Source organism: Salmo salar, chromosome ssa02 (genome assembly GCF_905237065.1).
Source record: "Salmo salar chromosome ssa02, Ssal_v3.1, whole genome shotgun sequence".
NCBI lineage: Eukaryota > Metazoa > Chordata > Actinopteri > Salmoniformes > Salmonidae > Salmo > Salmo salar.
This window is the reverse complement of record NC_059443.1, coordinates 1,840,854-1,855,000: the sequence shown is the minus strand read 5'-3', so window position 1 is coordinate 1,855,000 and position 14,147 is coordinate 1,840,854. Positions and strand designations below refer to the sequence as shown.

Genomic DNA, 14,147 nt, shown 5'->3' with positions numbered 1-14,147 from the left:
CACCTTGGGAAGAGAAAGGAGAGTTCAGCTGGCCCACTGAAACACCTTGGGAAGAGAAAGGACAGTTCAGCTGGCCCACTGAAACACCTTGGAAAGAGAAAGGAGAGATCAGCTGGCCCACTGAAACACCTTGGGAAGAGAAAGGAGAGTTCAGCTGGCCCACTGAAACACCTTGGGAAGAGAAAGGAGAGTTCAGCTGGCCCACTGAAACACCTTGGAAAGAGAAAGGACAGATCAGCTGGCCCACTGAAACACCTTGGAAAGAGAAAGGAGAGTTCAGCTGGCCCACTGAAACACCTTGGAAAGAGAAAGGACAGTTCAGCTGGCCCACTGAAACACCTTGGAAAGAGAAAGGAGAGTTCAGCTGGCCCACTGAAACACCTTGGAAAGAGAAAGGACAGATCAGCTGGCCCACTGAAACACCTTGGAAAGAGAAAGGACAGTTCAGCTGGCCCACTGAAACACCTTGGGAAGAGAAAGGACAGATCAGCTGGCCCACTGAAACACCTTGGAAAGAGAAAGGACAGTTCAGCTGGCCCACTGAAACACCTTGGGAAGAGAAAGGACAGATCAGCTGGCCCACTGAAACACCTTGGAAAGAGAAAGGAGAGTTCAGCTGGCCCACTGAAACACCTTGGGAAGAGAAAGGACAGATCAGCTGGCCCACTGAAACACCTTGGAAAGAGAAAGGACAGTTCAGCTGGCCCACTGAAACACCTTGGAAAGAGAAAGGACAGTGTCTGTGAGCCACTGTGTAATTATTTGTTATTGACACTGAGTGGTGTATCCACAGCCAAGGCTGCCAAGCAGTAACAAGCAGCATATCAACTGAACTAATGAATACTGAACTAATGAATACTGAACTAATGAATACTGAACTAATGAATACTGAACTAATGAATTACTCTCTCCCCCTTTCCTCTACACTTATTTGGCTCTCTCCCCCTTTTCTCTCCTCTTATTGGCTCTCTCCCCCTTTTCTCTTCTCTTACTGGCTCTCTCCCCCTTTTCTCTCCTCTTATTGGCTCTCTCCCCCTTTTCTCTCCTCTTATTGGCTCTCTCCCCCTTTCCTCTCCTCTTACTGGCTCTCTCCCCCTTTTCTCTCCTCCTTCTGGCTCTCTCCCCCTTTTCTCTCCTCTTATTGGCTCTCTCCCCCTTTTCTCTTCTCTTACTGGCTCTCTCCCCCTTTTCTCTCCTCTTATTGGCTCTCTCCCCCTTTTCTCTCCTCTTATTGGCTCTCTCCCCCTTTTCTCTTCTCTTACTGGCTCTCTCCCCCTTTTCTCTCCTCTTATTGGCTCTCTCCCCCTTTTCCCTCCTCTTATTGGCTCTCTCCCCCTTTTCTCTCCTCCTTCTGGCTCTCTCCCCCTTTTCTCTCCTCTTATTGGCTCTCTCCCCCTTTTCTCTCCTCTTATTGGCTCTCTCCCCCTTTTCTCTCCTCTTACTGGCTCTCTCCCCCTTTTCTCTCCTCTTACTGGCTCTCTCCCCCTTTTCTCTCCTCCTTCTGGCTCTCTCCCCCTTTTCTCTCCTCTTATTGGCTCTCTCCCCCTTTTCTCTTCTCTTACTGGCTCTCTCCCCCTTTTCTCTCCTCTTATTGGCTCTCTCCCCCTTTTCTCTCCTCTTATTGGCTCTCTCCCCCTTTTCTCTTCTCTTACTGGCTCTCTCCCCCTTTTCTCTCCTCTTATTGGCTCTCTCCCCCTTTTCTCTCCTCTTATTGGCTCTCTCCCCCTTTTCTCTCCTCCTTCTGGCTCTCTCCCCCTTTTCTCTCCTCTTATTGGCTCTCTCCCCCTTTTCTCTCCTCTTACTGGCTCTCTCCCCCTTTTCTCTCCTCTTACTGGCTCTCTCCCCCTTTTCTCTCCTCTTACTGGCTCTCTCCCCCTTTTCTCTCCTCTTACTGGCTCTCTCCCCCTTTTCTCTTCTCTTATTGGCTCTCTCCCCCTTTCCTTTCCTTTCCCATAAATCTTTAATTCCTCTCCTGTTCTGTCTCTCTCCCTCTTTCTCCCAAATGAGGAAGGAATAGAGTGGGGCAGGATGCATGTTATTATCCATCCACCCCCCTCATAGAGAGAGTACAGCCCAGGACGGAGACCTGATCCTTGGGAGGCCTGGCCACTGAGGGGGCCTGCAGTCCTGGTTCCTTCGTAATGACTCCAACAGGGGAAGGGAGTGGGCTGAAGGAGACATGAGACATGACACAGAGCCTGTTAACTAATCACATATGGGCCAGGCTGAGAGGAGGTTGGTGGTGTGGCCTGGGACTGGTAACTTAAGGAATGAGTTTGTCAGCTTGACAACTGGATGTGGCAGTCAGGTAGAGGGGAAGCTAGCACTGTCTGTCAGAGACAGTCAGGTAGAGGGGATGTTAGTACTGTCTGTCAGAGACAGTCAGGTAGAGGGGATGTTAGTACTGTCTGTCAGAGACAGTCAGGTAGAGAGGAAGCTAGTACTGTCTGTCAGAGACAGTCAGGTAGAGAGGAAGCTAGTACTGTCTGTCAGAGACAGTCAGGTAGAGGGGATGTTAGTACTGTCTGTCAGAGACAGTCAGGTAGAGGGGATGTTAGTACTGTCTGTCAGAGACAGTCAGGTAGAGGGGATGTTAGTACTGTCTGTCAGAGACAGTCAGGTAGAGGGGATGTTAGTACTGTCTGTCAGAGACAGTCAGGTAGAGGGGATGTTAGTACTGTCTGTCAGAGACAGTCAGGTAGAGGGGATGTTAGTACTGTCTGTCAGAGACAGTCAGGTAGAGGGGATGTTAGTACTGTCTGTCAGAGACAGTCAGGTAGAGGGGAAGCTAGTACTGTCTGTCAGAGACAGTCAGGTAGAGGGGATGTTAGTACTGTCTGTCAGAGACAGTCAGGTAGAGGGGAAGCTAGTACTGTCTGTCAGAGACAGTCAGGTAGAGGGGAAGCTAGTACTGTCTGTCAGGTAGAGGGGAAGCTAGTACTGTCTGTCAGAGACAGTCAGGTAGAGGGGAAGCTAGTACTGTCTGTCAGACAGTCAGGTAGAGGGGAAGCTAGTACTGTCTGTCAGAGACAGTCAGGTAGAGGGGATGTTAGTACTGTCTGTCAGAGACAGTCAGGTAGAGAGGATGTTAGTACTGTCTGTCAGAGACAGTCAGGTAGAGGGGAAGCTACTACTGTCTGTCAGAGACAGTCAGGTAGAGAGGAAGCTAGTACTGTCTGTCAGAAACAGTCAGGTAGAGGGGATGTTAGTACTGTCTGTCAGAGACAGTCAGGTAGAGGGGATGTTAGTACTGTCTGTCAGAGACAGTCAGGTAGAGGGGATGTTAGTACTGTCTGTCAGAGACAGTCAGGTAGAGGGGATGTTAGTACGGTCTGTCAGAGACAGTCAGGTAGAAGGGATGTTAGTACTGTCTGTCAGAGACAGTCAGGTAGAGGGGAAGCTAGTACTGTCTGTCAGAGACTGTCAGGTAGAGAGGGAAGCTAGTACTGTCTGTCAGAGACAGTCAGGTAGAGGGGATGTTAGTACTGTCTGTCAGAGACAGTCAGGTAGAGGGGAGGTTAGTACTGTCTGTCAGGTAGAGGGGAAGCTAGTACTGTCTGTCAGAGACAGTCAGGTAGAGGGGATGTTAGTACTGTCTGTCAGAGACAGTCAGGTAGAGGGGATGTTAGTACTGTCTATCAGAGACAGTCAGGTAGAGGGGATGTTAGTACTGTCTGTCAGAGACAGTCAGGTAGAGGGGATGTTAGTACTGTCTGTCAGGTAGAGGGGAAGCTAGTACTGTCTGTCAGAGACAGTCAGGTAGAGGGGATGTTAGTACTGTCTGTCAGAGACAGTCAGGTAGAGGGGATGTTAGTACTGTCTGTCAGAGACAGTCAGGTAGAGGAGAAGCTAGTACTGTCTGTCAGAGACAGTCAGGTAGAGGGGATGTTACTACTGTCTGTCAGAGACAGTCAGGTAGAGGGGATGTTAGTACTGTCTGTCAGGTAGAGGGGATGTTAGTACTGTCTGTGTGAGGGAACATACTGTAGTAGTTAGTACTAAACTGTTTTTTAGTGCAGCGTCTTTCCTTTCCAAAACCACTCCTCATAGAGACATGGATAGAAATGGAGGTAAATAAAACACTCCTCACAGAGACATGGATAGAAATGGAGGTAAATAAAACACTCCTCACAGGGACATGGATAGAAATGGAGGTAAATAAAACACTCCTCATAGAGACATGGATAGAAATGGAGGTAAATAAAACACTCCTCATAGAGACATGGATAGAAATGGAGGTAAATAAAACACTCCTCACAGGGACATGGATAGAAATGGAGGTAAATAAAACACTCCTCACAGGGACATGGATAGAAATGGAGGTAAATAAAACACTCCTCACAGGGACATGGATAGAAATGGAGGTAAATAAAACACTCCTCACAGGGACATGGATAGAAATGGAGGTAAATAAAACACTCCTCACAGGGACATGGATAGATACGGAAGTACAGAAAACACTCCTCACAGGGACATGGATAGAAATGGAAGTACAGAAAACAATGGATGTAAAGAATGTCCTTCCCTGTCATGTTTCCTCCCGCACCAGAAAGCAAAACATCCTCTTTGAGCTTCAAAATATACAACATTCCTGCATCAGGAGACATGTGATGGGATGCAAAGACTTCTACTGTACTACAAGGACATAGTGGATCCATCCAGACATGTGATGGGATGCAAAGACTTCTACTGTACTGCAAGGACATAGTGGATCCATCCAGACATGTGATGGGATGCAAAGACTTCTACTGTACTGCAAGGACATAGTGGATCCATCCAGACATGTGATGGGATGCAAAGACTTCTACTGTACTGCAAGGACATAGTGGATCCATCCAGACATGTGACAACCCCACTAGGTAGACCCCACATTGGCACTTTACCACATCACAGAGACCCCAGGACATCCTTATTGATTTGCACAATACACAACATAGAAGAATTTTCATTAGTTCTGCAGTAGATCAGCAGGTATTTGATCATCCTACCAGGCAGATAGGAAATATACCACAGAGACCCACAGCAGGGGTTAGGGGCATAGTCACATTCCCCCTGACTGTCACCTAAACTGGAGAGGAGTCACATTCCCCCTGACTGTCACCTAAACTGGAGAGGAGAGGAGTCACATTCCTCCTGACTGTCACCTAAACTGGAGAGGAGAGGAGTCACATTCCCCCTGACTGTCACCTAAACTGGAGAGGAGAGGAGTCACATTCCCCCTGACTGTCACCTAAACTGGAGAGGAGTCACATTCCCCCTGACTGTCACCTAAACTGGAGAGGAGAGGAGTCACATTCCCCCTGACTGTCACCTAAACTGGAGAGGAGAGGAGTCACATTCCCCCTGACTGTCACCTAAACTGGAGAGGAGAGGAGTCACATTCCCCCTGACTGTCACCTAAACTGGAGAGGAGAGGAGTCACATTCCCCCTGCCTGTCACCTAAACTGGAGAGGAGTCACATTCCCCCTGCCTGTCACCTAAACTGGAGAGGAGAGGAGTCACATTCCCCCTGACTGTCACCTAAACTGGAGAGGAGAGGAGTCACATTCCCCCTGACTGTCACCTAAACTGGAGAGGAGTCACATTCCTCCTGACTGTCACCTAAACTGGAGAGGAGTCACATTCCCCCTGACTGTCACCTAAACTGGAGAGGAGAGGAGTCACATTCCCCCTGACTGTCACCTAAACTGGAGAGGAGAGGAGTCACATTCCCCCTGACTGTCACCTAAACTGGAGAGGAGAGGAGTCACATTCCCCCCTGACTGTCACCTAAACTGGAGAGGAGTCACATTCCCCCTGACTGTCACCTAAACTGGAGAGGAGAGGAGTCACATTCCCCCTGACTGTCACCTAAACTGGAGAGGAGTCACATTCCTCCTGACTGTCACCTAAACTGGAGAGGAGAGGAGTCACATTCCCCCTGACTGTCACCTAAACTGGAGAGGAGTCACATTCCCCCTGACTGTCACCTAAACTGGAGAGGAGAGGAGTCACATTCCCCCTGACTGTCACCTAAACTGGAGAGGAGAGGAGTCACATTCCCCCTGACTGTCACCTAAACTGGAGAGGAGAGGAGTCACATTCCTCCTGACTGTCACCTAAACTGGAGAGGAGAGGAGTCACATTCCCCCTGACTGTCACCTAAACTGGAGAGGAGTCACATTCCTCCTGACTGTCACCTAAACTGGAGAGGAGAGGAGTCACATTCCCCCTGACTGTCACCTAAACTGGAGAGGAGAGGAGTCACATTCCCCCTGACTGTCACCTAAACTGGAGAGGAGTCACATTCCCCCCTGACTGTCACCTAAACTGGAGAGGAGAGGAGTCACATTCCCCCTGACTGTCACCTAAACTGGAGAGGAGAGGAGTCACATTCCCCCTGACTGTCACCTAAACTGGAGAGGAGAGGAGTCACATTCCCCCTGACTGTCACCTAAACTGGAGAGGAGAGGAGTCACATTCCCCCTGACTGTCACCTAAACTGGAGAGGAGAGGAGTCACATTCCTCCTGACTGTCACCTAAACTGGAGAGGAGTCACATTCCCCCTGCCTGTCACCTAAACTGGAGAGGAGAGGAGTCACATTCCCCCTGACTGTCACCTAAACTGGAGAGGAGAGGAGTCACATTCCCCCTGACTGTCACCTAAACTGGAGAGGAGAGGAGTCACATTCCCCCTGACTGTCACCTAAACTGGAGAGGAGTCACATTCCCCCTGCCTGTCACCTAAACTGGAGAGGAGTCACATTCCCCCTGACTGTCACCTAAACTGGAGAGGAGAGGAGTCACATTCCCCCTGACTGTCACCTAAACTGGAGAGGAGAGGAGTCACATTCCCCCTGACTGTCACCTAAACTGGAGAGGAGTCACATTCCCCCTGACTGTCACCTAAACTGGAGAGGAGTCACATTCCCCCTGACTGTCACCTAAACTGGAGAGGAGAGGAGTCACATTCCTCCTGACTGTCACCTAAACTGGAGAGGAGTCACATTCCCCCTGACTGTCACCTAAACTGGAGAGGAGTCACATTCCCCCTGACTGTCACCTAAACTGGAGAGGAGTCACATTCCCCCTGCCTGTCACCTAAACTGGAGAGGAGTCACATTCCCCCTGCCTGTCACCTAAACTGGAGAGGAGAGGAGTCACATTCCCCCTGACTGTCACCTAAACTGGAGAGGAGAGGAGTCACATTCCCCCTGACTGTCACCTAAACTGGAGAGGAGTCACATTCCCCCTGACTGTCACCTAAACTGGAGAGGAGAGGAGTCACATTCCCCCTGACTGTCACCTAAACTGGAGAGGAGAGGAGTCACATTCCCCCTGACTGTCACCTAAACTAAAAGATATCTCTGCCCCTCAGATTCCACTGTCTCCCCCTCTAACTCTCCCCCTCCACTGCTCTCTTTCACGTCCTGAAAGATACCACCCTCTTTGACTCCCCTCTCTGTATCTCTCTCCCTGAACCCCTGGCCAGGCGTAAGGGCTCAGTGAGGCGAGCCATGAGGGGATGACCTTTGCACTCTTAGAAAAAAAAGGGTTCCAAAAGGATTCTTCGGCTGTCCCCATAGGAGAACCCGTTTTGGTTCCAGGTAGAACTCTTTTTGGTTCCAGGTAGAACTCTATTTGGTTCCAGGTAGAACTCTTTTTGGTTTCAGGTAGAACTCTTTTTGGTTCCAGGTAGAACTCTTTTTGGTTCCAGGTAGAACCCTCTCTGGAACCAAAAAGGGTTCTTCAAAGGGTTCTCCTATGGGGACAGCCAAAGAACCCTTTTAGTTCCTAGATAGCACCTTTTTTTCTAAGAGTGTGGCCGACCACCACAAGCAGAAGACAAGACTAATATGGTCAAATAAACAAATACCCAGCAGCCACTTGGAGGATCCCTGGCCCCTGCTCTCTTCTCTTCATCTCCTCCTTAAATAGATGTTTGGGAGCTCTCTCTCTCTTCTCTCTCTCTCTCGCTCAGAATATATCTGCTGCTCTCCCTCTATGTTCTCCCTCCCTCTCAGATCTCTCTCTCAGAGCTCTCTCTCAGATATCTCCCTCTATCTCTCTCTCTCCACTCAGAGTAAAGGCCGTGAGAGGTTACTATAAACATGGGCTCATATTCACATCCCTCCCTCCCTCCTTCCCACCCTACCTCCCTCTCAGAAGGCCATGACACAGTAAGCCTGACCAATCTGTAGTCCTTTAAAACTAACTAAAAGTACTGACAGCAGGTCTGTGAGGTCAGGTGTCCATGCAGCCCAGCGTATAACAACACAAGTTGTACAACGCGTGGGTCTAATCCTGGACGCTGATTGGTTAAAACCACATTCCACCCGGTGGTAAATCTATGATATTAAAATGCCTACCTACTTTGTTCCATCTGACTGCTGCAATCCACTGTCTCATCAGCCCAGCCAGGCAATTTATAAAACTTCATGTCCACTATAAAAAGCATCTAGACATGATCTCACGTTTCTTTCAACAGCGGAGATTTGTATAAACCTTGCTGTCTGTCTCTCTGATGTTTGCAAAATGTTTTCAATATTGAAATTCGATATCCAGCTGTCCCGGTGGTAATGAACACGTCGGGGTCGGGAGTTGGGATGAGACAGACAGGCAGGCAGTGTTCTCAGATCGTCGAAATCATGAATCAGCATCATTTTTATGGATCTATATACAAATGAATGTCAATAGAAAACGGGTCTAATGAAATGCAGCTGTTTTCCATGTCTTTCCAGCTTCAGCTTGAAGTGATTGCGTTTAGCTGTGTTGTTGGCTAGCTCCTCTGAACAACAGGGTCCTGATGAGAGAACACATGGTCTACGCCAGGTGAAATCACCTCATTAGCTCATTGTTATGGATGTATCCAAATAAATGTGTGTGTGTTTTTGTGTGTGTAATTTTGTGTGTGTGTGTGTGTGTGTGTGTGTGTGTGTGTGTGTGTGTGTGTGTGTGTGTGTGTGTGTGTGTGTGTGTGTGTGTGTGCACATTGAGCTCACAGAAAATAAAAAGAACGGAATGGAATTCAGATAATTGAACCTACGTCGGTCAATTAGTTGTTTAGGACACCACATACCAACAGGACACCACTAGCTAACAGGGCACCACTAGCTAACAGGACACCACTAGCTAACAGGACACCACATACCAACAGGACACCACTAGCTAACAGGGCACCACTAGCTAACAGGACACCACTAGCTAACAGGACACCACATACCAACAGGACACCACTAGCTAACAGGGCACCACTAGCTAACAGGACACCACTAGCTAACAGGACACCACATACCAACAGGACACCACTAGCTAACAGGGCACCACTAGCTAACAGGACACCACTAGCTAACAGGACACCACATACCAACAGGACACCACTAGCTAACAGGGCACCACTAGCTAACAGGACACCACTAGCTAACAGGACACCACATACCAACAGGACACCACTAGCTAACAGGACACCACTAGCTAACAGGACACCACTAGCTAACAGGACACCACTAGCTAACAGGACACCACTAGCTAACAGGACACCACTAGCTAACAGGACACCACTAGCTAACAGGACACCACATACCAACAGGACACCACTAGCTAACAGGACACCACTAGCTAACAGGACACCACTAGCTAACAGGACACCACTAGCTAACAGGACACCACTAGCTAACAGGACACCACTAGCTAACAGGGCACCACTAGCTAACAGGGCACCACTAGCTAACAGGGCACCACTAGCTAACAGGACACCACATACCAACAGGACACCACTAGCTAACAGGACACCACTAGCTAACAGGACACCACTAGCTAACAGGACACCACTAGCTAACAGGACACCACATACCAACAGGACACCACATACCAACAGGACACCACTAGCTAACAGGACACCACATACCAACAGGGCACCACTAGCTAACAGGACACCACTAGCTAACAGGACACCACTAGCTAACAGGACACCACTAGCTAACAGGACACCACATACCAACAGGACACCACATACCAACAGGACACCACTAGCTAACAGGACACCACATACCAACAGGACACCACTAGCTAACAGGACACCACTAGCGAACAGGACACCACTAGCTAACAGGACACCACTAGCTAACAGGGCACCACTAGCTAACAGGGCACCACTAGCTAACAGGGCACCACTAGCTAACAGGACACCACTAGCTAACAGGGCACCACTAGCTAACAGGGCACCACTAGCTAACAGGGCACCACTAGCTAACAGGGCACCACTAGCTAACAGGGCACCACTAGCTAACAGGGCACCACTAGCTAACAGGACACCACTAGCTAACAGGGCACCACTAGCTAACAGGACACCACTAGCTAACAGGGCACCACTATCTAACAGGACACCACTAGCTAACAGGGCACCACTAGCTAACAGGGCACCACTAGCTAACAGGGCACCACTAGCTAACAGGGCACCACATGCTAACAGGGCACCACAAGCTAACAGGGCACCACTAGCTAACAGGGCACCACATGCTAACAGGGCACCACTAGCTAACAGGGCACCACTAGCTAACAGGGCACCACTAGCTAACAGGGCACCACTAGCTAACAGGACACCACTAGCTAACAGGGCACCACTAGCTAACAGGGCACCACTAGCTAACAGGGCACCACTAGCTAACAGGGCACCACATAGCCAACAGGGCACCACTAGCTAACAGGGCACCACTAGCTAACAGGACACCACTAGCTAACAGGACACCACTAGCTAACAGGGCACCACTAGCTAACAGGGCACCACTAGCTAACAGGGCACCACTAGCTAACAGGGCACCACTAGCTAACAGGGCACCACTAGCTAACAGGGCACCACTAGCTAACAGGGCACCACTAGCTAACAGGGCACCACTAGCTAACAGGACACCACTAGCTAACAGGACACCACTAGCTAACAGGACACCACTAGCTAACAGGACACTACATACCACCAGGACACCACTCGTTAACAGGACACCACTAGCTAACAGGGCACCACTAGCTAACAGGACACCACTAGCTAACAGGACACCACTAGCTAACAGGACACTACATACCACCAGGACACCACTAGCTAACAGGACACCACTAGCTAACAGGACACCACTAGCTAACAGGGCACCACTAGCTAACAGGGCACCACTAGCTAACAGGGCACCACTAGCTAACAGGACACTACATACCACAGGACACCACTAGCTAACAGGGCACCACTAGCTAACAGGACACCACTAGCTAACAGGGCACCACTAGCTAACAGGGCACCACTAGCTAACAGGGCACCACTAGCTAACAGGGCACCACTAGCTAACAGGGCACCACAAACTAACAGGACACCACTAGCTAACAGGACACCACATACCAACAGGGCACCACTAGCTAACAGGACACCACTAGCTACAACAGAATCCAGCCAGATGTTTAGACAGCTACATGTCAGAAATGTGGTACTGCTCTTAGCGACTTCCTACACACACACGCACACAAACCATCACGCACGCACACACACACACACACACACACGAGTGATCTGGTATTATAGGAGCTCTGAGCAACTTACTGTGGAGGAGGCAGGCTTGGATTGTAACAGCACTGTGTGTGTGTGTGTGTGTGTGTGTGTGTGTGTGTGTGTGTGTGTGTGTGTGTGTGTGTGTGTGTGTGTGTGTGTGTGTGTGAGACACAACATAGGATGCTGGCCGGGCTGCACAGTTCTCTAGTATGTGGGGTTTCCAGGTTGAAAATAGGCCTGAGGGGGAGAGTGAAAGAAGAGGAAGAGAGAGGGAAGAGGGGGAGAGAGGAGAGGAGGGGAGAGGGGGAAGAGGAGGAGAGGGGGGAAGGGTAGAAGGGGAGAGGGGGAAGAGGAGGACAGGAGTGGGGAAGAGGAGGGGAGAGGGGGAAGAGGAGGAGAGGGGGGAAGAGTAGAAGGGGAGAGGGGCGGGGAGAGGGGGAGATGAGAGGGGAAAGAGGAGGAGAGCAGGGAAGTGGAAGAGAGAGGGATGAGGGGGAGAGGAGAGGGGAGGGGGAAGAGGAGGACAGGACTGGGGAAGAGGAGGGGAAGAGGGGGAAGAGGGGAAGGGGAGAGGGGGAAGAGTAGAAGAGGAGGGGAGGGGTTCTCTGTAGGATGGGTAGTAAGGGAAGGGGGGGTTCTCTGTGGGATGGGTAGTAAGGGAAGGGGGGTTCTCTGTGGGATGGGCAGTAAGGGAAGGGGGGGTTCTCTGTGGGATGGGCAGTAAGGGAAGGGGGGGTTCTCTGTGGGATGGGTAGTAAGGGAAGGGGGGTTCTCTGTGGGATGGTAGTAAGGGAAGGGGGGTTCTCTGTGGGATGGTAGTAAGGGAAGGGGGGTTCTCTGTAGGATGGTAGTAAGGGAAGGGGGGTTCTCTGTAGGATGGTAGTAAGAGAAGGGGGGTTCTCTGTGGGATGGTAGTAAGGGAAGGGGGGTTCTCTGTAGGATGGTAGTAAGGGAAGGGGGGTTCTCTGTAGGATGGTAGTAAGGGAAGGGGGGTTCTCTGTAGGATGGTAGTAAGGGAAGGCAGTGATGGGGTGGACCAGAGTTTATTTACGTGGCATACTAAACACCTATGATTGCAAAGTGAGTGAAAATGCGTAAACACACAGGTAATGTTAACACACAGGCATCATTACACCAAGAGAAAAGTGGTACAAGGCTGGATTCAGTATTGGGTTGATGTGTTATACAAATACCACGTGTAGCCTAATAAAGTCCCATGCATCACATAAACGGTAAACAGACAGACAGATGGGTGGATAAACGTCATTTACGTCGGTTATAGCCTAGCATACAAACATATCGTATTTATTTTTCTAATGATAATATCTAATAATTTATTCTTCTTATTATTATTATTGTTATTATATTATAATTATATTATCTAATGATATTATCCTCAAATCCTGGAACTTCAACTCTGCAATGTTTAGTGGAAGTGTCACCTGTTGCGCTGTTTTGAAGAGACATTCTCTTAGCGCATATACCAATATCTCATACAGAGTGTTTACAAGCTATACTTATTTTAAATGGCAAACATTAGGCTAGTCATGACAACAACAACAAAAAAATGGATTTATAGAATTCGTTGTTACGGTAAATGACAGTTGTTCACGTCACTGCACAGCTCGTAAAAGAAGTGTCAAGAGGATGAACTTTAACTCACCAACTGCGCTCGGTTCCAGAACGGATATAAACAGGGAAGCTATCGTGCCCCAGCAAAGTAAGGAAAATCCACGTCGCTCCATGACAGTAAATATATTGTCCACAGTTGTTCATTAAAAATGTTTCCCGCTTCTATACAAAGTTTAATAAAGAGAAAGCTTTGTGGAAGTCAAGAACGCAGCGTTGAAAAGTTTGTGAGCCGCGCTTTTACGAGAGGCAGGCTCTCTTCACCAAACACCGTTCTCCAGCGCAGCTGTAGACTCACTGCTGAAGAATCTCTGTGTGAATGCTGAGGGCACACTACGCCGAGTCAGAGCATGGACGTGGGTTTTCTGTCGCGAAACAGGAAATCTTTTCAGAGGCAGGACTTTTTCCCTCTCTCTCTCTCTCTCTCTCTCGCTCTCTCTCTCGCTCTCTCCCTCCCTCGCTCTGCGGAGTTTTACTCAAACCTGTAATTATGCGCCAAACATTGAGAGCGGGCCTACGCAAACTGATAATACGATTATGTTTGAGTAAACAAACATGGGGCGAGACATGATCTGCCATAACATAACAACATTATATATGATACAACGTTTTGGATTAAACATGTTTGATACATTATCCTACTACACTACTACCTATAATAATGTTATTATAATGTATCCATGTGTGATAATTACATTGTAATGATTATCTGGCAGTACTTTGATATCACTTTTTTTTTGGAGGAGAGAGAGTCAGAAAGAGAGAGTCAGGAAGAGAGAGTCAGGAAGAGAGAGAGTCAGGAAGAGAGGGGAAGAGAGAGAGAGAGCAAGAGAGAGAGAGAGCAAAAGAGAGAGAGAGAAAGTATGGTATGTCTAAAATCAGTGCAGAGATTCAGACAGAGACATAGTGACATTATTTCTGTCCAGTTGTTGGTGAGAGAGAGTGATTGCGCAAGAGGGAGCAGAGAGAGAGAGACAGACAGAGACAGACAGAGAGACAGACAGGCA

At 49.1% G+C, this 14,147-nt stretch overlaps 1 protein-coding gene and 1 long non-coding RNA gene across 3 annotated transcripts in view; one reads left to right on the top strand and one right to left on the bottom strand.

Annotated features, from left to right (window-relative positions):
- Positions 1–13,504, bottom strand: part of LOC106606173 (TGF-beta receptor type-2) — a 75,046-nt gene extending 61,542 nt beyond the window's left edge. The window contains exon 1 of one of the 2 annotated variants that reach the window (XM_045696423.1): positions 13,175–13,504. In XM_045696423.1, coding sequence (XP_045552379.1) covers positions 13,175–13,256 — 82 coding nt within the window. In that variant the 5' untranslated portion in view covers positions 13,257–13,504. The remainder of the gene's footprint in view (positions 1–13,174) is intronic. The other variant, XM_045696420.1, reaches the window with a different exon arrangement.
- LOC106595441 (uncharacterized) lies at positions 2,821–3,621 on the top strand. The gene is made up of 3 exons (XR_006759344.1): positions 2,821–2,854; positions 3,194–3,271; positions 3,575–3,621. It is a non-coding gene; the product is annotated as an uncharacterized lncRNA (long non-coding RNA).
- Positions 13,505–14,147: the final 643 nt, after the last annotated feature.